General features: G+C 34.9%; 1 protein-coding gene across 2 annotated transcripts; it reads left to right on the plus strand.

Annotated features, from left to right (window-relative positions):
- Positions 1 to 273: 273 nt before the first annotated feature.
- Positions 274 to 19,988, plus strand: LOC110092083 (thiamine pyrophosphokinase 3-like). 2 transcript variants are annotated; one of them, XM_020816443.2, is made up of 6 exons: positions 274 to 483; positions 597 to 693; positions 9,679 to 9,751; positions 13,099 to 13,200; positions 19,241 to 19,490; positions 19,596 to 19,988. In XM_020816443.2, exons 1-6 carry the CDS (start codon positions 345 to 347, stop codon positions 19,715 to 19,717), a joined length of 783 nt encoding a protein of 260 aa, XP_020672102.1. In that variant the 5' UTR covers positions 274 to 344; the 3' UTR covers positions 19,718 to 19,988. The 2 variants fall into 2 exon arrangements, with proteins under 2 accessions (XP_020672102.1, XP_020672106.1); XM_020816447.2 differs by lacking the exon at positions 9,679 to 9,751 and adding an exon at positions 3,487 to 3,559 and having other exon boundaries at positions 275 to 483.
- Positions 19,989 to 23,579: the final 3,591 nt, after the last annotated feature.

Consider the following 23,579-nt stretch of genomic DNA (forward strand, 5'->3'; position numbering starts at 1 on the left):
ATAAATCGATTTATTCATTGATATAGAGTACCCACCCATAAGGTCATGGGTGTATCAATAGGTACCCATATCCAATAGGTACCCATACCCAATAGGTATACCTATTGGGTATGGGTGGGTACATAGATGGGTGTGGGTATGGATATCTAATGTAGTGCTCTGCTACTCTAAGTATAAATAATAAATTTTAAATATTAAATATACGAATTTTAATATTTAGGTTATGTGCATGTAAAACCCCTAAAATTTTACATATTATTCAAAAGCTATTTCATGACTATTTTTAATTGGCCCCTGCTGCTTTATGAGATCGAGAAGTGCGAAGAACGGAGGACAAAATTTTAATGGAGGTGATGCGCCACGCTTCAACCTTCCTCCTCCCCTCATCATCAGAAGCCACAGACGATCTCCCCTCGTCTGTGCATGCCCTCATTATCCTTAACCAGCGACTCCCTGGCCTTGCTCCTCTCCTTTGGGAACGAGGTATTCCTCCTCCTTTCTTTGACTTTCCCTCTTGGTTTTCTATACCTTTTTTTTGCTTTTATTTCGATTTTTTTAGTACTGGAGCTCTGGACTGTGATTGCTATGTGGAACAGCAAAGCTGAGGGTTTGCGCGGATGGAGGGGCAAACAGACTTTTTGATGGAATGCCGGAGTTTTTTCCCGATGAAGATCCCGGGGAAGTTAGGCGCAGGTTTGTTATTATTATTATTATTATTGAATAATTAAGGTAGGGGTGGAAATCCTCTAGTGTCAGTTATGTGGTGTTGTGAATTTAAATCTTTAAGCGAGTATTGGGTTTTTCATATAACTCAAGATGGACATTCATGAAATGACTAATAGTCCTGATTAAAACAGGTGTGCTGTAGAGTTAAACTTGGTCTTCATTTTTTTTTTTTTGGAGAATTTTTTTAAACAAATTGTAGTTTTTTTTTTTTTGCGTGTGTGTGTAAAAGAATACATGTGATGCGGACATCGGCACGAAAATCTGGCGCATCTATCACAGGAGGCGTCGTAAATCGACGGCTCTGATTTAAGTGTCATTTATGAATTATTTTCTGCATTTTAGTTTCTATTTTATGTTATTTCCTGTTTTACCCCTAGGTTAATTTATTTGAGTGTTGTAGCCCGAGGGGCAATTTTGTTATTTTTATTTTCTCATGTTTTGGCCTATATATATGGCCTTTATCTATTGTAATAGGATGGCTAATTTGATATGAAAATTTTGTGTTCCACACTTTGTTCTTGGGAGAGAATGAGAGTGAGATTCCTATGAGAAGGAATCAAAGTTGTCACCAGCCGCAGGATGGGTCCGGGCTCGTGATTCCCTAGCTCATTAACTCAAAACTTTCCCTCCACAAATCCCTCATTTCAAATTCAAAACATTTTGAATTTTGAAATCTTTCCTAAATTAGCAAATCTATTTTAGGAAAGTTTCTTAAGTTAACAACATTTGAATTCAAATTCAAATAGAGTTACTTAAATAATTTCCTAAGTTTAAAACCATTTTAAGCAAGTTTGGACACATGGCACTCAAAACCCCATCCACCTGATAATGCAGCCGGCCCCTCTTCCCTAGCCCTTCAATACTCAATTAAGTATTGCCTAAATCTAAACCCAGCCTTTAGGAAAGAATTTCAAATCCTTATGTCCCTATTGGCTGAAATTTTTCCTAATAACTAAGCTCTAATTTATGTCCAGAAATCAGAGCTTGAATTTAGGAAATAGATTATTTCCTCCCTAATTTCCTCCCAGCTTCACGTCAGGCCTTCTCCCCACTTTGGTCATAGCCAAATTCCCTGAGCTTTATTTCCAATTTTTATTTCCCAAATCAAGTCTTTGATTTGGAAAATAAAAATTCCTTAACCCACCCTATCATCCCGCGTTCCCTCTCCATATTAACTTGCCTCCCAGTTGCTGTTTTACCCACAGCAAATTGCTGTCCAAGCTTTCCCAAGCAATTGTAGGTGGCTAGCCAGAATTTTTCAAGTACTAAAGCTGCTATCTAGCAATCTTGGCAATCTCCAAATGCTATCCCGCTGTCTCCAAATTACAGATTGCTGTCCAGCTGCATCCAGAGAGCTCGTGGTGGCTGTCTGCTTCCTCTCAAACAACTAAATTATCACCGGAGCTAGAGAGCCTGATTTTTCCCTGAACAGGGTTGCTGTCCCGTATTCTGGAGGCTGTTAAACTGCTGTCCAGCAGTTTTTCTGCAATCACAAACCAGCTGGCTAGTCCCGAAATTCGACCCATTACTGTCCAGGCTTTTCTGGACATTATTGGATTGCTGTCCAGGGATTTCCAACAAGAAGAGTTTCTGTCCAAGACTTTTGAGAACCCAAAAGCTGCTGTTTAGACTTATGTATTTGCTCTTTAAGACCCATAGGATTCAATCCTCCTTCCCGTTCTACATCAACATGGCTAAAATTGTTTTAACAAAGATTAAAGTTCGCTGTATTTTGCAATCATGACACTTAAGATAGAAAAATCCAAACATTGATGCCTGGTTTTCTTGCAAAGTAGGAATTAAACCTAGGTTTGCCCTACCCAAGTGCTACTAGCTGGCTTGTAATCTTGCTAGATATATGGCAGCCCTAGTATTACTTCCTGGGTCTTCTGCAACCCTTTCCCTCGTTTTTTTAGTAACAGAAGCAATGATGGTTAGCCTTATGGCAACCCAAGCATTAACGCTTTGGTTGTAAATTGTAATGCTGTTGGGGGATTTAAGCAACCTAGGCTTATATGCCTCAATTTTTGGGGGCAACCCTAAGTTTTATCTTGACTAAAAAATGACAAATGTCTCATTGAGTTTGTGTGAATTTATGAAGAAGATGGTCTTGGAGGTGTGAATTTATGAAGAAAAGGATAAAGAAATTAAAGATAATTAGTCAATAATTTAAACTAAGTTTCTTTAATTATTAATGTTTTAAAACTAATTGAGTATTTTTATGAAATTATAAAAGTAAAATGTGGTCTTTTTGGAAGAAAAGAGCAAACTATTGATAGTTTTCTTTTTTTAGGTCTATATTTGATATCTAAGGCATAATTGATATGCATTTCTAGATGGCAATATTTATGCTCAATCATACTAATCTTTTTTCAATGTTTGCTTTTATCATCTTATGTTAATTTGTGTTAGTGAGGTAGTAACTTATTATTTAAAACTAATATGTAAATCGATCCTGCATCTGAAAGTTTGGTTGTTGTCATACCCACCTGCTAAGGAGTAGGCCCCATTTTAGAACATTATTATGGCTATCACAATTTATTTACTGAAGAAAAAAGGGTGGATTCTTCTTATGATTTTATTATTGTAATTTGATGAGTCTACTAGAGTTATTACATACCTGAGTATATCATATAAATTTGCAATATTATTAATTTTGCCTATTTTGCTTCCATTATTCAATAATCACATTATTTTGCTTATCTTTTATAATATTGAAAGAAGCTTTGAACATCTTTTTTTTTTCTTTCACTTGTGTAGGTACAAGCCAGATTTAGTTAACGGTGATATGGATTCAATAAGAGCGGAAGTGAAGGATTACTATTCTGATTTGGTATGATATATTATTCGATGACTTGTGTTTTGTAGTTTTTTCCTTTGTGTTGTTCTTGTTGTAAATTATATCTTATTTTTGTTTGAGATATCTCTTTGTTCCATTAGATTTTCTTGTTGAACGTCATACATGAAGGTTCCCATGTGTTACTAATGTTAAATCTTAATCCTGACGATTAACTGCTTTCCTTTTATGGCTTGCTGAGGCTCATTGACCGCCATGGTGCATTTTTCATATTATGAATTTTTTTTTTGTTCACATATATCCTTAGGTTGTAACGTTGTTGTCATCAATAGACTGATTAGACATTAAAAAAACTCTGTTTTTCAAATAAGAATCATCTAAATAGCCCATAAAATGCCTCTTTTGAAGCCCATAATTTTTTATTATGGCTTTCATTATTATGTATGTTGGGTGGGTGGGTGCGGGCATGCACTCTTAGTAAAGTATGAATGCAACGTATGTGCAGGATTCATTATCTTTGCTGCACTTAAGGCATTTCTGAGGCACTTTTCTCTCTCCCATTGTAGCATGAATTGGTGAAAGTTCTACATAAACCGCACGACATAAACCAAGAATATTAAGGGACAATACAACAAAATAAATAATAATGGAAACATAGAAGGTTGCAGCCTAGATAACAAGACATTTAACACCGACTGTGAACTGATATTGTAGTGGCTTAAAATCGAATTGAACTATTAACGTCTAGCTCGAAATTGATTCATGACTTGATTATTGAGCTGAGTAGGTTAGAATTTGGTTAAGTCCCTAGAGCCAATTGCCAGCCAACTCGAAATCCCTGAAACTGAAATTGAAAAAACTATTTATGTTATTATTTTACCCAACCATCCCTAAATTTATAATACAGTAATTGTAATTTAAGGTATTGAATACACATCCTAATAATACAAAGTTAATTACAGATTCAAAGTTGGATTAAAAAAAAATCAATCCATCATGTTTATTCAGAAATGAAATAAAACTTGCAATTAACTTTTTTAAGTTATGGTGACACAAGTTATAACTGTAAATGAAATGGTGAACTTTCATTGATTTAGTTCTCAAATGCAACTTTGAGACTAACTTTATGCGTTAAGAAAACTACATTGATCTTCCTAGAAAGATCTCACAACCCAATATCATTTGACTTTACTAACCAAGCATACATCAGTTGAAGCTCATTAACATAGATCATTATTATACAGTATTGCAAGAGGGATTTCAGTGATGACTATTATTTTTTATATTTAACAAATTATCAAATAGAAGTACATTAATAGGAAAATAATTTTTTAGCAAACACAATAACCAGCAGCTTTTTCTAGTAGAACTGATTCTGAGGACAGAAAAAACTGGCTCAGTAAAACATTTTACAAAACGATGATGTCAATTTTATTTAATGTATCAATAATTTTGGGAAATATTTTATTAGGCTGGCTCGTGATATGCATTATATACAATTTTGTTGGATAGAGTAATGTGCAGCACTGTGAACATAATGTAAATCATTTTATTACAACCGATTAGCTTTCCATGTGGGAAATATTTTTAAGCAACTCGCACATACTCATGTGCATTCTTCAACTATTATTATGGTCAAGTTTCTTGAATTATATAGATACGTTGCAACTTTCTCTATCATGATAAACTGTGAAAATTCTAGTGGAATCGTTGAAAGAAGTCTTTTTTTCCCTCCAGAAGGGTTATTGATGGAAAATTTTAATGGGCAATCTCCTATCTTTGTCTGTGAAATTGGACATTTTGGCCAAAGATTGTTATTTATTGGAGGAAGTCAATCTCCCACCAACCACAGGAAGCGTTCGGGTTCGTGGTTGACCATCTCTTTTCCCTTCCTTCACTCCCTCTCTACAAACCGCCGGTTATATCTCCATCCCTACCTCTCTCGGTTGAATCCCACCACCAACATAACCCCAAACGGCCACCCCATCTCCCACCTCCAAGCTGCCGGCCTCCCTCTCTTCCCCACCTAACCCGCCGGCCCTAAGTCGAATTCACCTCCCCGCACCCATCTAACCCTAAATTCCTTCCCCTCCCCTTAACCGTCGGCTTCCCTTGCCCAAGACCTAGCCGCTGGCACACCTACCCCTCCTTTAGATCCAAATTTTCATCACATTCATTACTTTCCTAAATTGATCACGGTAAATTTGGAAAGAGAATTAATTCGATTTTGAATCAATTTCAAATTTGAATTCTTTTCTAATTTAGCCTAAGTTATATTTGGAAAGTTTCTAAATAAAGTAAATTTATATTTGAATTTAAATTAAAAGAGATATGAGCAATAAATCTCCTTTAATTTAATTGACTTTATTTAGGAAACCATTTGAAATCCTTTCTAACTCCCCCCTCCCTCCTATAGCCGCCTTCCCTACCTCTCTCCTCTCATTAATTCTTCTCTCTCATTAATCCCCAACTTAACACAATATACTCATAACCCAATACTATATTTATGTCACTGTGTAGCAACTACAAAGCTCGACGACCTCTCATAAGCAACAACAATGTAGAAATTCTCATAAGATATCATGGCGCAAACAATCACTTTTGTAAAGTAAACTTTGCTCCAAACGAGTCCACACATGTATTAACACAACAATCCAAAAGGCACTTATTGACGAAACTCAATATAACCACCAATTACTATTCATATAAAACTTTGAATCCAAAACTCAATGTGGTACTCTATGTGTGTATTCATATGCAAGGTCATGAATTATGATCGAAAGAATACAAATTCATATCCAAATTTTATGTTTCATGAAAGGGTATAAAGAAAATATTTTGTTCTATTCCACTTTCCTTTTGCAAATGTAGATAAAACAATGCATGAGTGTAACCTCCAATAGTTTCCACTTTAATTTGGATCTATACCATTCCTCTCAGAAACATCAGCAGAATTAGAAACAAATCCATGTTGCCAAGTATTAGGAATTTTTCTTAGGGGAAGAAACATATAGCTCTAACTACCAAATCTTCTCATGAATCAAGGTATTTATCAATCTTGCAAGGGAAATAGGCCCAGAACATAGGCTCCTTTTGATAAAAACCATAATAAAACTTTGCCGGAGATGCTCATGTTAACGAAATCACAAAGGGAGCAATACACTAAACCACATGAAGCACATGCCAAAATCTTGCAAAGACCCCAGATCTCTCTCCGAACAACCCAAAGTATCTTTCAACTTCTCTAAATACTCACAACTTAATATCAATAGTGCATGATTTCTCTCAAAATTGACACATGACACAATGCATATAATTACTTCTCAACAAGAATTCAGAACTAGCATCATATTATGGGATAGAAGAAAAACAGCCTTGTTTTGTTAGGATAACCAAATCTCTTCCATGAAGCATTCTCTAACTTCTCATCAGAGTGGCATTAACATGAGGACTTTGTCAAAAGGAGGATGTAAGGTAGTCTATATTTTTTATTAAATATTAACCATGATAGCGATAATGATTACTTACTTAAAATATAACATATAAATTTGTTCACAAATGTTCTACGTCACCTCATGTTCTATGGCATTTGTGAGAACAAGGGTAAACACAATGAAACCTTATCGACTTCAAGAAAGAAATTTTAGCTGCATCTTTTTCTTTGAATTTTCATGAAGATGAAAAAGTAACTAACATTTGATAACATCACCCTAATTTGAGAAGAAAGAAATCAAATATGCAATCACTGTTACAATCTTAGCAAAAGGAACCCAAGGAAGGATCAGGTTCTTGCTTATCTTAATAAAGAGGGCTCACAATATCTATCATTCACGATATCAGGGAAGATAAAAAAAAAAGGAATAAATTTAATACAAAGGGTCCTTCATAAACTTCAAATCAGATCTATCATGGCTTCTTGCTAGGCTTTGGGAAAGAAAAGCAACCCTTCTCAAGAGAAAGCCAAAAAAAAAGAAGTTAAGGCTATTTTAATCCACAAGACAAAACTCATTTCAGATTTCAGATAATCACAGAAACTCAAACCATTCATCAACCCTAGTCATCTAGCTCAAAACAAAGAAAATGATGAAGATAGGGTAAGAAGGTAGTGAAAGAAATAGAAGAAATTAGTGAACGAATAGAAGATGGAGGGAAAATAGAAGAAGAGGAAGAAAGAGGGAAGAAATTACCTGCCCTAAAGAAGAGGGATGAGGTTCGGTTGAGGCCGAAGAATCGTGCGAATCCGGCGTCGGGTTCGGTCCATATGAACAGCAACGACGAAAAAGAGAGGGAGCTTCGGGTCCGGCTACCAAGAGGAGCGTCAGGCATGCGAATGCAGAGGAAGTCGGGAGGCTTCGGCTTCATCGTCCGTCGCGCGAACCAGAGAGATCGGGAGAGGGCTTCAGGTCTGGAGTTGAAGGCGTGCGAATTGGAAGGCCGGACGGGGCTTCTCCGAACCAGAGCGACGGGAGAGAGAGAGAGCTCGGGGCTAGGGAAATCACGACCTGGCTTCGGACGGAAGCGAGGCGGCATTTTGGCTTTTCTCCTAGGCTTCATGAACAGCGTCCAAAGGGGGAGAGAGAGCTCGCGCTTGAGGCTTGCGAACTAGAAGAAACAGGGAGGGGGCTTCGGCCTTCCCTGTCTTCGCGAACGAAGGAACAAAAAGGGGGGGCTCGGGGCGTCTGCGAACAGAGAGGGAAACGGGAGAGAGAGCTCTTCCCCTCTCCCCCTTACTAGAACCCCGAGAGAGAAAATGGGGAGCGCCGCCTCAGAGCGGGGGATTGGGCGTGAGATGGAGCCTTTTTGGCCTCGGTTAGGGCACTAGAAGAAGAGCAGGGAGATCGGGGCCGTCGGATCAAGGGCCTGATCTAGAAAATAGTTCAAATTTCTTTAAAAGCAAATTGGCACTAAGCCAAAACTAATTGGGTTAATCCATGTCAAACTTGGGTTTAAAATTGAACTCAATTCGATTCAAATCAGGCGATGCGGGTTGATTACACTAATTTAATAGCAATAAAACTCAAATTGATGTCGATTCGAATTGAATCGAGCTCGACGAGACTCGATCAACTCGCTCGAACATGCTCGAGGGAAAATCAAGACAAAAATGAGGTCAACAAACCCTAAGTTTTATCTTGATCAAAAAAATAAAATATTAAAAAAAATGAAAGATGTCTCATTGAGTTATTGTGGCTCCTACGTTGCTCAAGTTCATTTCAGTGCTCTCACAAGATTATCAATGAGATGATGTTGGAGGTGTGAATTTCTAAAGAAGATGGAACCAAAAATGGGGAATTTACATACATACAATTTTATTTCTTGCTATTCACATATCTAACACTTGAAATATTAATATTACATGTCTTTCATCCATATACATCTTTAATATCAAATATAACACTCCTATATTTCATTCTTACCACTCATACCACCCTATAAATTTTAATATTTCATTCCATGTACCCATATTTGTTCTATGGTGGTAGGCATGTAATATTAATGTTTTAGGTGTTAGATATGTAATAGCATGAAATAAAGTGTTATGTATGTAAATCCCTCAAAATTAAAGATAATTAGTCAATAATTAAATTAAGTTTCTTTAATTATTAATGTTTTAAAACTAATGAGTATTTTTATGAAATTATAAAAATAAAATGTGGTCTTTTTGGAAGAAAAGAGCAAACTATAGGTAGTTTTCTTTTTTTTAGGTCTATGTTTGATATCTAAAATACAATTGATATGCATTTGTAGGTGGCAATATTTATGCTCAATCATACTGATCTTTTTTCAATGCTTGCTTTTGTCATCTTACTGTGTTAGTGAGGTAGTAACTTATTATTTAAAACTAATATATAAATCCATCGTGCATCTAAAAGTTTGGTTTTTATCATACCCACCAGCTAAGCACCATTTTAGAACATTATTATTGGTATCACAATTTATTTACTCGAGAAAAGGGTGGATCCTTCTTATGCTTTTATTATAGTGATTCGATGGCTGTTCTAGAGTTATTACATTACTGAGTATATCATCTAAATTTGCAATATTATTAATTTTGCCTATTTTGCTTCCATTATTCAATAATCAAATTACTTATTTTTTATAATATAGAAAGCAGCTTTGAACATCTTTTTTTTTTTCTCTTTCACTTGTGATAGGTACAAGCCAGATTTAGTTAATGGTGATATGGATTCAATAAGAGCGGAAGTGAAGGATTACTATTCTGATTTGGTATGATATATTATTCGATGACTTATGTTTTGTAGTTTTTTCCTTTGTGTTGTTCTTGTTGTAAATTATATCTTACTTTCGTTTGAGATATCTCTTTGTTCCTTTAGTTTAGATTTTCTTGTTGAACGTCATACATGAAGGTTCCCATGTGCAACTAATGTTAAATCTTAATCCTGGTGATTAACTGCTTACCTTTTATGGCTTGTTTAGGTTCATTGACCTCTATGGTGCATTTTTAATATTATGAATTTTTATTTTTTTGGTTCACATATATCCTTAGGTTGTAACGTTGTTGTCATTAAAAGACTGATTAGACATTCAAAAAACTCTAATTTTCAAATAAGAATGATCTAAATAGCCCATAAAATGCCTCTTCTGAAGCCCATAATTTTTTATTATGGCTTTCATTATTATGCATGCTGGGGGGATGGGTGCGCGCATGTACTCTTATTAAAGTATGAATGCAACTTATGTGCAGGATTCATCATCTTTGCTGCACTTAAGGCATTTTGAGGCACTTTTCTCTCTCGCATTGTAGCATGAATTGTTGAAAGTTCTACATAAACTGCACGACTTAATCCCAGAATATTAAAGGAAAATACAACAAAATAAATAATAAAGGAAGCATAGAAGGTTGCAGCCTAGATAAGAAGACATTTAACACCGATCATGAACTGATATTGTAGTGGCTTAAAATCGAATTGAACTATCAACGCCTAGCATGAAATTGATTCATGACTTGATTTTGAGCTGAATAGGTTAGAATTTGGTTAAGTCCCTAGAGCCCATTTCAAGCCAGCTCGAAATCCCCAAAATTGAAATTGAAAAAACTAGATATGTTATTATTTTACCCAACCATCCCTAAATTTATAATACAGTAATTGCAATTTAAGGTATAGAATATGCATCCTAATAATACAAAGTTAATTACAAATCCAATGTTGGATTAAAAAAAATCAACCCATCATGTTTATTCAGAAATGAAATAAAACATGCAATTAAATTTTTTAAGTAATGTTGACACAAGTTATAACTGTAAATGAAATGGTGAACAGCCATTGATTTAGTTCTCAAATGCAACTTTGAGAATAACTTTATGCGTGAAGAAAACTACATTAATCTTCCTAGAAAGATCTCACAACCCAATATCATTTGACTTTACTGACCAAGCATACATCAGTTGAAGCTCATGAACATAGATCATTATTATCCAGTATTGCAAGAGGGTTTTCAGTGATGACTATTATTTTTTATATTTAACAAATTATCAAATAGAAGTACATTAATAGGAAAATAATTTTTTAGCAAACACAATAACAAACAGCTTTTTCTAGTAGAACTGCTTCTGAGGACAGAAAAAACTGGCTCAGTAAAACATTTTACAACACGATGATGCCAATTTTATATAATATATCAATAATTTTGGGAAATATTTTATTAGGCAGGCTCCTGCTATGTATTATATACAATTTTATTGTATAGAGTAATGTGCAACACTGTGAACTTAATGTACATCATTTTATTACAACCGATTAGCTTTCTATGTGGGAAATATTTTAAGTAACTCGGACATAGTCACGTGCATCCGTCAACTATTATTATGGTCAAGTTTCTTAGATTATATAGATATGTTGTAACTTTCTCTATCATGATAAACTGTGAAAGTTCTATTGGAATCGTTGAAAGATGTCTTTTTTTCCCTCCATAAGGGTTATTGATGGAAAATTTTGATGGGCATTCTCCTATATTTGTCTGTGAAATTGGACATTTTGGCCAAAGATTGTTATTTATTGGAGAAAGACTTAGATTTCTTTTGGGGCGGCTTTTTTAATGCTTTGTAAAGCAGCTTTCTAGTACAAAAAATTTTAATTCAAGAAATTTTTGTACTAGAAAACTGCTTTAGAAAGCAGTTTAAAAGTAGCCCCAAACGAAGCCTTAGACTTTTTTTTTTTCATGCAAGAAAAATAGAATTGGCTGATTTTATCTTACGATCATTTCTTACAAATCCTTTGAGGCTTCCCACTTGTACCATTATTTGAGGCATGAGTGGTTTTACTGCTGGTATTTAAGGTGGCAATAGTGGAAACTTGAGAATTGTTGGAGATATTATTTATTATATTGTTTGGGCTTTAATTGTGGATCAATGCCTAATCCAAAGATATTTGTATGTTATCATCAGCATTATGATCGACATTCCCAACTATATGATTGATGGAATGCAATTAATAATTTTTATTGATTGGTATTTGTAGATATTTTTGAAGACCTTCACAATGAATTTCGTGTCCCACATTGTTGGTTTTACATTTAACAAAGTGATATTACCTAACCATAAAAAAAACCATGGTTAGGATTTTCTGAATCCCAGACCATGCGGACCATTGACTTGCAACATTTCAATATATGCTACTTTACATGAATCTTCTTTTACTTGTCTTCAAAATGCAATATTTTTTCAGTTAGGTGCATTCGAGAACCATAATATGGTTAAAACTCTAAAAAAAAAAAATATTAGCAATATTAGTGCCTTGTATTGTCTAAACTGGCAGTAGTGCTAATTGCCTTTAGCTCTGTTCTAATGATTTCTAAGTAGGCATGTTGGAAACAAAGCATTTCTTAGGCTCATGTTAGACTTATCTGGGCATACCATTGCCAAGTAATTCTATAGTTCTATAGTTGACTGGTATTATTATTTTATGTACCAAGGGGATATAATTGAGTTAATCTTAAAGTTCATTGAACTAATAGAGTTCCCATTTTTTCCTAGTAATTGGTGATAAGTTCTTTTTTTTGAATCAAAATGATGGAGATGCATTCATGCCTGTAAGAAAAAAAGTTTGTTGGAAAGAAGGTCATAAATCCAGCCAATGCATTTAATTTAAGTACTAACACATATTTAGTTAGGGGTTAACAAAATTCCATCACATTATCAAGAATAGGAGTATCTCTTTCATATGTAAGTCAATAAATTGCAAATTGAAACTTCGTTTAGTACTATGACATTCCTGTTTTCAATCTGAATTAGACATTTCTAGATCTAAGTCTTATAAAAAAGAACTAATATTATTCATAGTTAGTTTGATCAATAATGTGGCTGATGATGCTTCATCTCATTATGATTTTTCTTTGAATTTTGACATGGAAATAACTTGTAGTGGAACAACTATAACTTCTAAAATGTTTGATGCAATTCTCCATATGAGCTTTGTCTCAAAACCACGCATTAGGTTATTCTAACTCTTCTTATGTGTGCTGCATTTCATATCAGCTTTCTATTTATAATCTAAATGCACAAGCAGAGCAATAATAGAATTGCACATTTTTTTGTGTTTTGCCTTCTATGGCAGGGGGTTAAGATATTGGATGAGTCTCATGACCAAGACACAACCGACTTACACAAGTGTGTAGCTTTCGTTTGTGATGGCCAACACATCTTGGAGAAATCAAATGTAAGTACATAATGCTAAATCATAGGCATCACTTAAACCGTGAAAAGAATTTTGTTAGCGGTGATGGTTTAAACCAGGATTTAATTTCAATGCCCAGATTCCTTTAATTCTATATTTCAATAAAAAAACATTTGCGGGTATAAATGAACGTGTTGACCCACGAAATTGCTTTCTGTTCTTATAATGACGTAAAACTTATTGTCTTTAATATGAATTTGGAAACTGCATGAGCTTAACATTACACTAAATACAAGTTTCCCAGAAACCGTACCACCCCATCTTCTAAAGAATTAGTAATTTTGTCATCCCTAATTTTTGTTTTAATCTTCTGGGAAACCAGACCTATCAATAATCGGACCTTTGATGGATGATTATAATTTGGGGATCTATACTATAAGAGAAAATGATCAAAATGATCCCTCAACTCTTTATGAGTGATCAAAATGTCCCCCAACTCTTTTGGGAGATTAATTTGGTCCCTCAACTTTTTAAAATAAGACTTTTTTTATCCTAACATCTAATGTTAGAGTTAATGGTGTTATATATAAGGATATTTTGGTCATTTTTTAATTAAAATTTTATTAATTATAATTTTCAAGTAATTATAAATTTTAAAAAATTATTAGATGTTTCTCTCTCTCTCTCTCTCTCTCTCTCTCTCTCTCTCTCTCTTGCCTCATTAAATCACCTCCCACTAATTGCCTCAATCAACCCCTCATTAAGGAATGAATTCCCCCCCTTTCTACATTATTTGGGGATTCAAATTCAAAACCTAGCTCCTAAGACCTGTTCTAAATTGTTGTCCAGCAATTTCCCACTAAGAAACAGCTGTCCTGGAAACTCCGACCAGCCATAGTGCTGCCATATTTGCTCCTGTTTGCTGACCAGAAATCCCTCAAGTGCTGTCCAAGGCCTTTCTAACCTCAAAGGCTGCTGTCCAAAGTTGTTTTAGGGTCAAAATTGCTGGCCAGGCTTTCCTAGTGACCATCCAAACATCTTTGGTTGCTGTCCAGCCATCCTAGCAGATTTCCTACGGCTGTCTGGCTGTCCAGAGGGTCTCCGATTGCTGTCCAGGAGGTTCCCAAACCTAGTGTTGCTGCCCACTTCTTCCCCAGCACCAAAGTGACTACGCCGGAGCTCCATATTTGTCTTTCCCTTTGGAATATTAAACGTACAAATTTCCTTTAAGCAATTCATCCATGCAATTATGTTTCACATCACTATAATATCTTCATTTAGATGGGAAATTATTCAATAATGGTGCTTATATCATTAGTATAAAATTGTTGACATTGACTATCCTAGTCATGTTTGATTAGTGGCATAGTTTGTCAATGGCCATCACAACTCATTCTCAGATTTATCAGAACCATTCAATTTTTTTTTTAAGTGTCCTCTTCTATTCATTGCTGCCGACTTCTTTCTAATAGTGCCAGATCTCTTTTATGTTACCGGTCAGCTGTACTATTCCTTTTGAATCATTTCTAGTAATTTTATCTTTCTGCCTCAATGATGCACCTAATGCTCTTGGCTATAAATGCTGAAACCACGTAGTGTTTTGTTTACTGCATTATCTTCAATATTTGCAAAACCCATTTTTTCTTTTTATTTTTATTCTTTTATTGTATCATCTAGTTTCTGATCACATTCATCTTAACATTTTCATTAGTGTAGTACTCTAGTCTAGCAATTGATGACTATTTTTTATTTAACACTCAATGCAATATTATATGGCTGGTTTTTAATTTTCTAAATTTTATGTTTAATTCTAGATGATGTTTTCTTAGTGCTTTGTAGTAGTGAGATTGAATTTTAAATACTCAATTTTAATTTTAAACGTTATGTTTGTATCTCCATCCTTATTTTTTCCATTCATTAATGCAAGGTTCTCAAATATATCCATTTAAGTATCCTTGATCGTAGCATATTGTTGATTGTAGTTATCAAATTTGCATTTCATGTATTTAATATTCTATACAAATCTTAAGCTTCTTATTTTTTAAGAAAATAATATTATTTTAACTTAATTTAGAAGAGATTTTACTTATCAAATAGCAAATAACATATGTCAAAGTACATTACATCAAACTCTTTTATAAGCACTTTTTAATCAATACAAAGTAATATGGAATTGCTGTTAATCTTTGATATATCTTATTATAATTAGCAATTCTTTCGTTTATCTATGCTTATTTCAAGTAGTACTATTTACATTTTTAATAACTTAACCATAACTTTGACACATCTTTGCTTTTTAATATATAAAAAAACAATTTCTTAGTACTCGATCATATTTCTTTCTATAATCAATAAAACCATATTAAAGTCCAATTATTCTATATTAATATCTTAGCATAAAAATTGCCTTATTAGATCTTCCTCGCATAAAATATATTTATATTTTTGTATTGACAGTATTTACCAAATCCATCTCCTATTGTATCTTATTGATATGTCATTAAAAAACTATTTTGATCAAACATGAATCTCGATGCAAATATGACTCAACAACAACAACATCAAGCCGTTGTCCCACTACGTGGGGTCGGCTACATGGATCTTTTTTCTCCATTGTCCTATTAAAAGTCAAATATGACTCAAAAGCTTCAAAAATTAAATATGGGATCATTTGAACTCCAATTTTAGCAAATTTATAGTCAAATTGATCGTTTTAGTGGGATGAACCCAATGACACCAAGTTCAATCCAATCCAAGCCCAATGAGGCCAAATAGAAGGATCAAAGTCTATTTGAAAGCTTCATAGTATTAATTGGATGACCAAATGATAACTGAATCTGACATGTTTATAGTCAAATCGAGAGGCTCGATAAGACAAATCCAACAAACCCAAGACCGCCTAATTTTGACATCATTAAGGCACTTAAAATGCTTGATAAACGATATGTGATTGAGTGAGTTGATATAAGCCATCCGTTTCTGTTGGAATACTCTCAACTTTCCCTTGATCTTCTCTATATTTACTAGTCATGTTACTCCAAAAAAACTATAAATAAACTCTTTATTTTTCACCTGAGGGAGGGAGGAAGAAGAAAGAAGAAAACGTAGGAGCTCTCTTGTCGCCGACAGCCGTTGGATTTCTTCCCGGCCACGAGCTATCGCCGGATTTCTTCCCAACCACGGACCATCGCCAAACTTTTGCTCATTCGTTGGCTGCTGTCGGATTTCTTCCCACTACAAACTGTCGCCATAATTCTGCTCATTCACCATAAGATTTCATCCTGACCACCGACCGTCGCCAAAATTCCACCAGTTCGTTGGCCGCCACCAAATCTCTTCCTAACCATGGACTGCCTCTAAATTTATGCTTGTTCGTTAGCCGCCACCGGATCTCTTCTTGACCACCGACCGTCATTGGACTTCCGCCCATTTGTTGGCCACCATCGGATCCCTTCCCGACCACCAGCCATTGTCAAACTTCCACTGTTCGTCGGACGTCGATGGGTCTCTTTCGACCACCGTTGAATCTCTTCTCGACTGCCGTTGAATCTCTTTCCGACCACCGATTATCGTCAGACTTCTGCTCTTTTCGTTGGACATCATCGGATCTCCAAATATTGTTAGACCTCTGCTGAACATTTTTCTGACTGTTGTCACCAAATTTCCAACATCTATCATTCATTCAAGATCAAGGGTACCCTGTCTGAAGTTTTGCAAAATCTTCAACATATTGTATTTTCTTTGTCTTTGAGTTAGGGGACGGATCGGTCTTTGTAATTCATTCAAATAATAGTTGAATCATTTCAACTGGGCGAGGCCCCGTTGTTTTATCCCTTTTTAGGATTTTCCCCCTAAAGATTTTTGTATTACTTTGTCATCTTAATTGTTTGTTTCTGTGATGAATTTTCATGCATCGCTAAGACGTAAAATATTTCCACTCTATCGCCGCGGATTTCCCAGCCGGCAACATTTATGAACTAGTTGTATTTCTTATGGATTGAATTTTATGGTAATTGTCACAATTCTCATTTTCTTCTTAGTATTTAATATTTTTGTCAAAATTATACTTGAATTGTTTGATATCCTTTTAGCCTTTAAGATTTTTTTTAAAAAAAGATGCATCAACTTACGTATTCCAAATTTTATTGAGCGATAGGGTGATGACTAATAATCGCTAAGACATTTTTATGTGGTAGGAGAGCAAATTATTGAACAAATATTTTATAGGGCAGGATTGGATGACATGTATCATGAATAAAAAAAATTGCTAGACCTATAAGGTTAGTAGATGCACTTCAACTTCGATGTATGATGCCCTCATGGGAGAACCTTTTGTTAATTCCATGTTGCTAGGCTACTAATCCCAAGTAAAGATTGGCAATATCATGCTTATTTAAAGCATTCCATGTTGCTTTGAGTAAACTTGAAATTTTACAATATTGAATCAGATCGTGCGGGAGGCACCCACGCGTAGAAGCGTGGAGGTGGGCCATGGGTCGGAAGCGCGAGAGTAGTGCACGTGGAAGGCAGGTGGGAAACGACATACAAGAATATAGGATTGCGGTGGGCATACGAGTTGCGGAAGAGGGCGGCCTCGGGTTGGAACCGCGAGAAAGAGCACGCAGGCGAGGGATCGGAAGGGAGCACAAGAGTATCATGCGCGGGACGGTCGCGTGATTACGGGCCTAAGTCGAACAAGGGACGAATAGGTAGAATGATCTAAAGCCCTATGTGTTCATGACCTTATGCACGGAATCGCACAAGCGGATGGGACGAGGGTGTCACAGGCTGCGGGTGCGGGTTTGGATCAGGATTGAACTGCGTACAGAAGGTCGCGTGATTGTGCGTGAATGTGTACGGTAACAAGCCACACAGGCGCTAGGTCTGGGCTCTGGCAAGTAGGCTGTCAGCTCGCAGCGGGTGCATGTGTTCTGTCAGAGAGGAGCACGCGTGACATATTGCACGGGAGGGTTGGTGTGGTCGTGCATGGGCCAGAGGGTTGGGATGTGGATTGGAAGGCTGGAGTGCGCGGAGACTTTCACGTGGGCTAGGTCCCCTGTAGGTGTGCATACGGGCTGCAAGTGGATCCGTACGGGAGTTCATGCGAGCAACCAGGCGCGGAAGACGTGAGTTAGTGCTTGCGTGTGATGAATGATCACGAGAGACAAGTTGGTGTATTGTTGGAGTCCAGACCAGGCACGGGAGATGGGTTGGTGCCGTGTGGGAGCCGAAGCCTAGTGCGGGAGACAGGCTCATGAGATCAAAAAACAGGGTCATGCAGGTGAACTAGCAGGATAGGAAGCGGGGTTCACGTAGACGGGCTCACGTGGGATCAGAAGTGGAGCCAGGACGTTTTAGCAAGCACAGGTTTGAGGGAACAAATGGATGTGAAACAGACAACCGTCCGGTGGAGGCTTTTTCTTGGGCTGTTCTTTGTGAACAACAGGTGGAGGAGAAGAGTAAATTGGCAGGGAAAACTGTTTTTGGGCTGTTCTTTATGAACAAAATGTGTTTTCTCAGCATTGTAAAATTGGACAAAAATGGAGATTGTTAGTATTCGGTCCAATTTGTGATTAGTTTATTTTTATTGATTATAGTTTTAGTGAGCTGGTCTAGTCCCTTTGTAGGAATGGGTTTCTAAAAGGGGGTTTGTATTTGTTTCCTGGTAAGGGGAAAAGAATAAAGATTTGTTATATTTTCTCTTCAAAATCTTTGAGTCCTCTTCCTTCTCCCTCTCTCCTACGGTGAAGCTATTCAAGAAGCTTGTCTTTCTCCAAGAATTCACAACATTTTCTCAGTTACTCTTTTTGATGTACCAATCCTATATGTTTGTTTTTTTGCAAAATACAGGTGTAAGATTACATGTACTCTTAAATATTATCACATCTACTATTATTTAAGAGTATTGTGCTATGAAAACACATTTATATAGTTATCAAAAACCTCTTCATGTCAATCTTTAAATACTTCTAACATATTTTTGCTGCACCATTTTTCTGTTTTCAAGCTGAAATATAGTATTTATAACTTGTTAGATTTATTGCTAAGAATCACTTGCAAATATTTACACTCCAAATTTCAGCTTTGTATTCTTGTGCTGGGAGCGCTCGGGGGAAGATTCGATCATGAAATTGGCAACATTAATGTGCTTTATCGGTTCTCAAACATGCGCATTATTCTCTTGTCAGAAGATTGCTTGATTTATCTTCTCCCAAAAACTCATCGCCATGAGATCTACATAGAGCCGTCTGTGGAAGGCCCCCACTGTGGCCTTATCCCTGTTGGTGCACCATCAACAAGTACTACTACAACTGGTCTACAATGGAATCTATGTGAGTATCCACAGTTTTTTTTATAAAATAATTTGAAAACTCATCAAGATTAAAATTTGATCAGGATATTCTAATCCAAAATTTTTCATGATTGTTTGTCTCCAGCTAAAACAGGTATGCATTTTGGTGGATTAGTGAGCACATCTAACATTGTGCGCGAAGCGAAAATTACAGTTCATTCTGATGTAGATCTCTTATGGACAATTAGCATCAGGAAACCAAGCTAATTAAGGCTTCGTTTTGGACGGCGTTCTTACTGTTTCTTAAAGCAGCTTTGTAGTATAAAAGTTTTGGATTTTTAATTAAAAATTTGCTTTAAGAAGCAGTAAGAAAATCGTCCCAAACGAAACCTAATTAATGCTTCTATTGGTTGTTAATATCTTTGAAAATCATAGCTGATTGCATAGCATAATTCTTGCTTGTAAATGAGAATATTAAACATGAACAGTTAACGCAAAAATGTTGCTCGTGATTTGTGTAAGCTGTGCTTTCTCATTATTATGGATCCAATGCCATACTTAGCCTAATCCCTGTATGGGAGGAGAAATTATTTTGTGCGGAGATCGGATGTAGAACGTCATCCGGAGACCAATCAGAATGTGTCATGTCATCAGTATCGAGCAAGAGGTGATGTGACGTATTTTGATTGATCTCCGAATGACGTTCGGTGTCCGCACATAATAATTAGTCGTCTAGGAGAAATGTTTAGGAGCTGTGTGTAGGCCTATATATATTTTTCCACATCACTCTGCACTAATATCTATGGATATTGGATTTATAACAAAATTTCAATCATTCATTCAATTCAGTTTATTGTTTGGATTATTTATTAATAAATTAGAGTGATTTTGATTAAAAAAATCAATTTAAACAATTTATTTATTTATTTGGATAAGAATATAAAATAAATGATTAATGATGATCAACAGAATCTGGATCATAACACTATCCATGATATGATCAAATAAAATATGATTTTGTAATTGAAAAATAAAATCATACAAAACATTTAGCCATTTATTCCCGAATTAAAATTATATAAAAATGCTCTAAAACCATCATCTAATTGTTTAGGTGAGAGTGCATGGATTTTCTAGTTACCATTTTTAAATTATAGTATCAACTTCATCAAATTGTTTAAAATTTCGATCGATTGTAAGATCAAATGGTTTTTATAGAGTTGTATTATGAGCGTAAACATCTCAATCTTCTAGATCTAATAAGGTGAATTATCCTTGAGATAAGCTCTATTTTGAGTTGTCCCCTAAGAGCAGTACCTAAATTAGGTGGTTCATCCAACGAGAAGTTATTATGTGCGGAGGCTGGATGCAGCTTTACGTTCAAACTTGAATCTGGTGTAGCAACGTCAGTGGTACCGAGCTGCGGTACCGAGCCGCAGCACAAAGCATAGGGTGATGTGGCGCATTCTAGTTGGCCTCCGGACGGCGTTCGACATCCGGTCAAAATAATTAATCCCACCCACCGGCCTGACATGTCCAATTTATCTTTAAAGTGAACTTTGGTAATACTTACGTGTTGATTTTTGGCTAAGAAGTTCGAGCGTAATTCTCAATCGGGCTAAAAATGACTAATGAATGAGCAAACCCTGGCTTGATTCAGCCCAATCTAAACTTTGAAATTTTGAATTTATTTTATTATTTGTCTTCTTCACTTCGAGGCATTTGATTAAATACGTCTAATGCCACTTTACTTGAAATCCGAAAACTATCACAGTAATATAAGTGCTTGCGAGCCAAAAGTAACTTGTGGCGACGCTAAGAAGCGATTATGCCACTTTAAACTTCTTTCGAAATCCATCAATTCAAACTTTCATAATTAATCACTAATGGAAATAATTAATCTAATTATTAAAATAATAATCTTAATACAAAAATTAGTGAACAAGTGTATGAGATAATATTCATATTATGAATAAATTAATAGTTGATATCTCTTAAAAAAAATTGGCATATGAGGCATGTATCGCGAGGCAAAATGTAAAGTGAAATATTTTGGAATTAAATTTAAGATCATATGAACTCTGAATTTGATAAATTTATAGTTGAATTGAATGTCTTGACAAAATGAACCCAAAAGTGGTCCAATCTGAGCATAAATGAGATCAAATCAAGGCATTGAAGCATAATTGGAAACTTCATACATTAATTGGATGACCAAATGATCTCCAAAATTGGCATGCTTATAGGAAAATCAAGCGGCTCAACGATATGAATTCAACGAGCTCAATATCACTCAATTCTGACATCATAAATATACTTTATTCCAGAGTAAATGCTTTGTGATCCAATAAATAAATATAAATTGTACTATGTAGTTCTTTATATCACGATCAAATTTATCAAAATGCTCCTCTCAAAAAGTCTATAAATAGAGCATCATTCTCTACATAAAGAAGGCCTAAGAGTTGAGAGAGGGAGAGAGCTCCCTTTTGAGCTCTTGCCGCTATTGATGATCACCACCAGCAATCGTCGTCATCGTCTGCATACTTCTGCCAAGATCTAACCCTATTATTTTGTTTCAATTGTTTGCTATTTGGCACCATATTTTCATGGGAGAAATAAAACATTTTATCCTCAAAAGTCCTATTCTTCATCTACAAGAAATGAATGATATTAAAACCATGAAAATTTTATAACTAAAGTAATAAAAGCTACTCATGAAATTTTTTTATGATGATGATTTTTATATGATTTAATCCCAAACCAACCTACTTAGGATTCCCACTAAAAATTTATCATTACATGTCCAATTCCTTTACTCATTGCGTAGATGGAGAAACTTCCATAATTTATATACTTTCCAACTAAGATAAGTACAATTTGTGTCAAAATTATTACATCTGGTGAAAATATCGAGCAATACCGAGCATACCGAGTGTGCCGAGCGCGTTGTACCGAGCACGGTATCAAGCACTTTAGTGACATGACGTTTTGTTATTGGTTTCTGGATGCATTCGGTAACCTGACGGAATAATTACTCTATAATTTGTATATGATATGCTAGCTACTAACATGAGAAATACTATTCAACCAAAAGGTCTTTTAAACTTCGGAGATGACTAAAAAGATATCATCTAGCCATAAAATACAATACAATCTATAAGTACAGCATTGGGGTTAATACTATTAAAATCAACACATAAGATTGTCCCTAAAGAGTGCAAGAGTAAAGCCGCCGATAATATATCCTTAAGAAATTGGATGAATGCTTTTGTTCAAATAAAACAAAAACTTTAAAATGATTTTTCTATAAAGAATTTAATTAACTCATATATCTATTATATTTTGAAAGTAAAACATTAGGGGTAGTTGTAAGCTTCATAACAACATCCTTCAACACACTCCTAACAACTATAAATGAATCCCAAGGTGATTTGCAAAGTAAAAGTAAGAAATATAATCATGGATCATATGTTCAATCAATTCAAATAAATCTAAACTTAGTACTTAATTATGATCATGAATAGAAATGCATAAATGTAAGACAAATTTTTAACTAAATGTTGCATCAAATATTCTCACATAATGGGTATAAAATACATAGAAACAATTGTTCTAAATAGCTATGCCACAACATATATTACATTCAATCAACAATCATATGATTGATTATATATATATATATGATCCTATGATAAATTACTAATTTATAAAAACTTAAGAACATTTTCCTTTAAATGAAATTTAATATTAATATTCTACTTTTTTTTTACAAAGTAGTTATTGATTTATTTATAAAAATACTTATAATATGCCTTTTTTTTTACTTTTTTAAAAAATATTAACATGTTTTAATTAAGCATTTACCACCTTAAGATGACTTGGTAAATAAAACTCAACAATGAATAAGTGGAGACATAAATTGAGCTAAATTAGAGATTTTGATTCTTCAATTAAGCCTTGTTGTCTTGAACCTTTGCTCTTATCTTATAAGTAAGAAGTGATCTAAGTTGATTAGCAAAAATCATCATCATCTTTATGGTTTCTATAGAATATTTAACTTAAAAAAAAATATTTAGTACATTATTTTATAATAGCTCATAAAAATTATTATTATTAAAACAATAAT

The sequence above is a fragment of the Dendrobium catenatum genome, unplaced genomic scaffold, assembly GCF_001605985.2.
Source record: "Dendrobium catenatum unplaced genomic scaffold, ASM160598v2 original_scaffold_43371, whole genome shotgun sequence".
NCBI classification, from domain to species: domain Eukaryota; kingdom Viridiplantae; phylum Streptophyta; class Magnoliopsida; order Asparagales; family Orchidaceae; genus Dendrobium; species Dendrobium catenatum.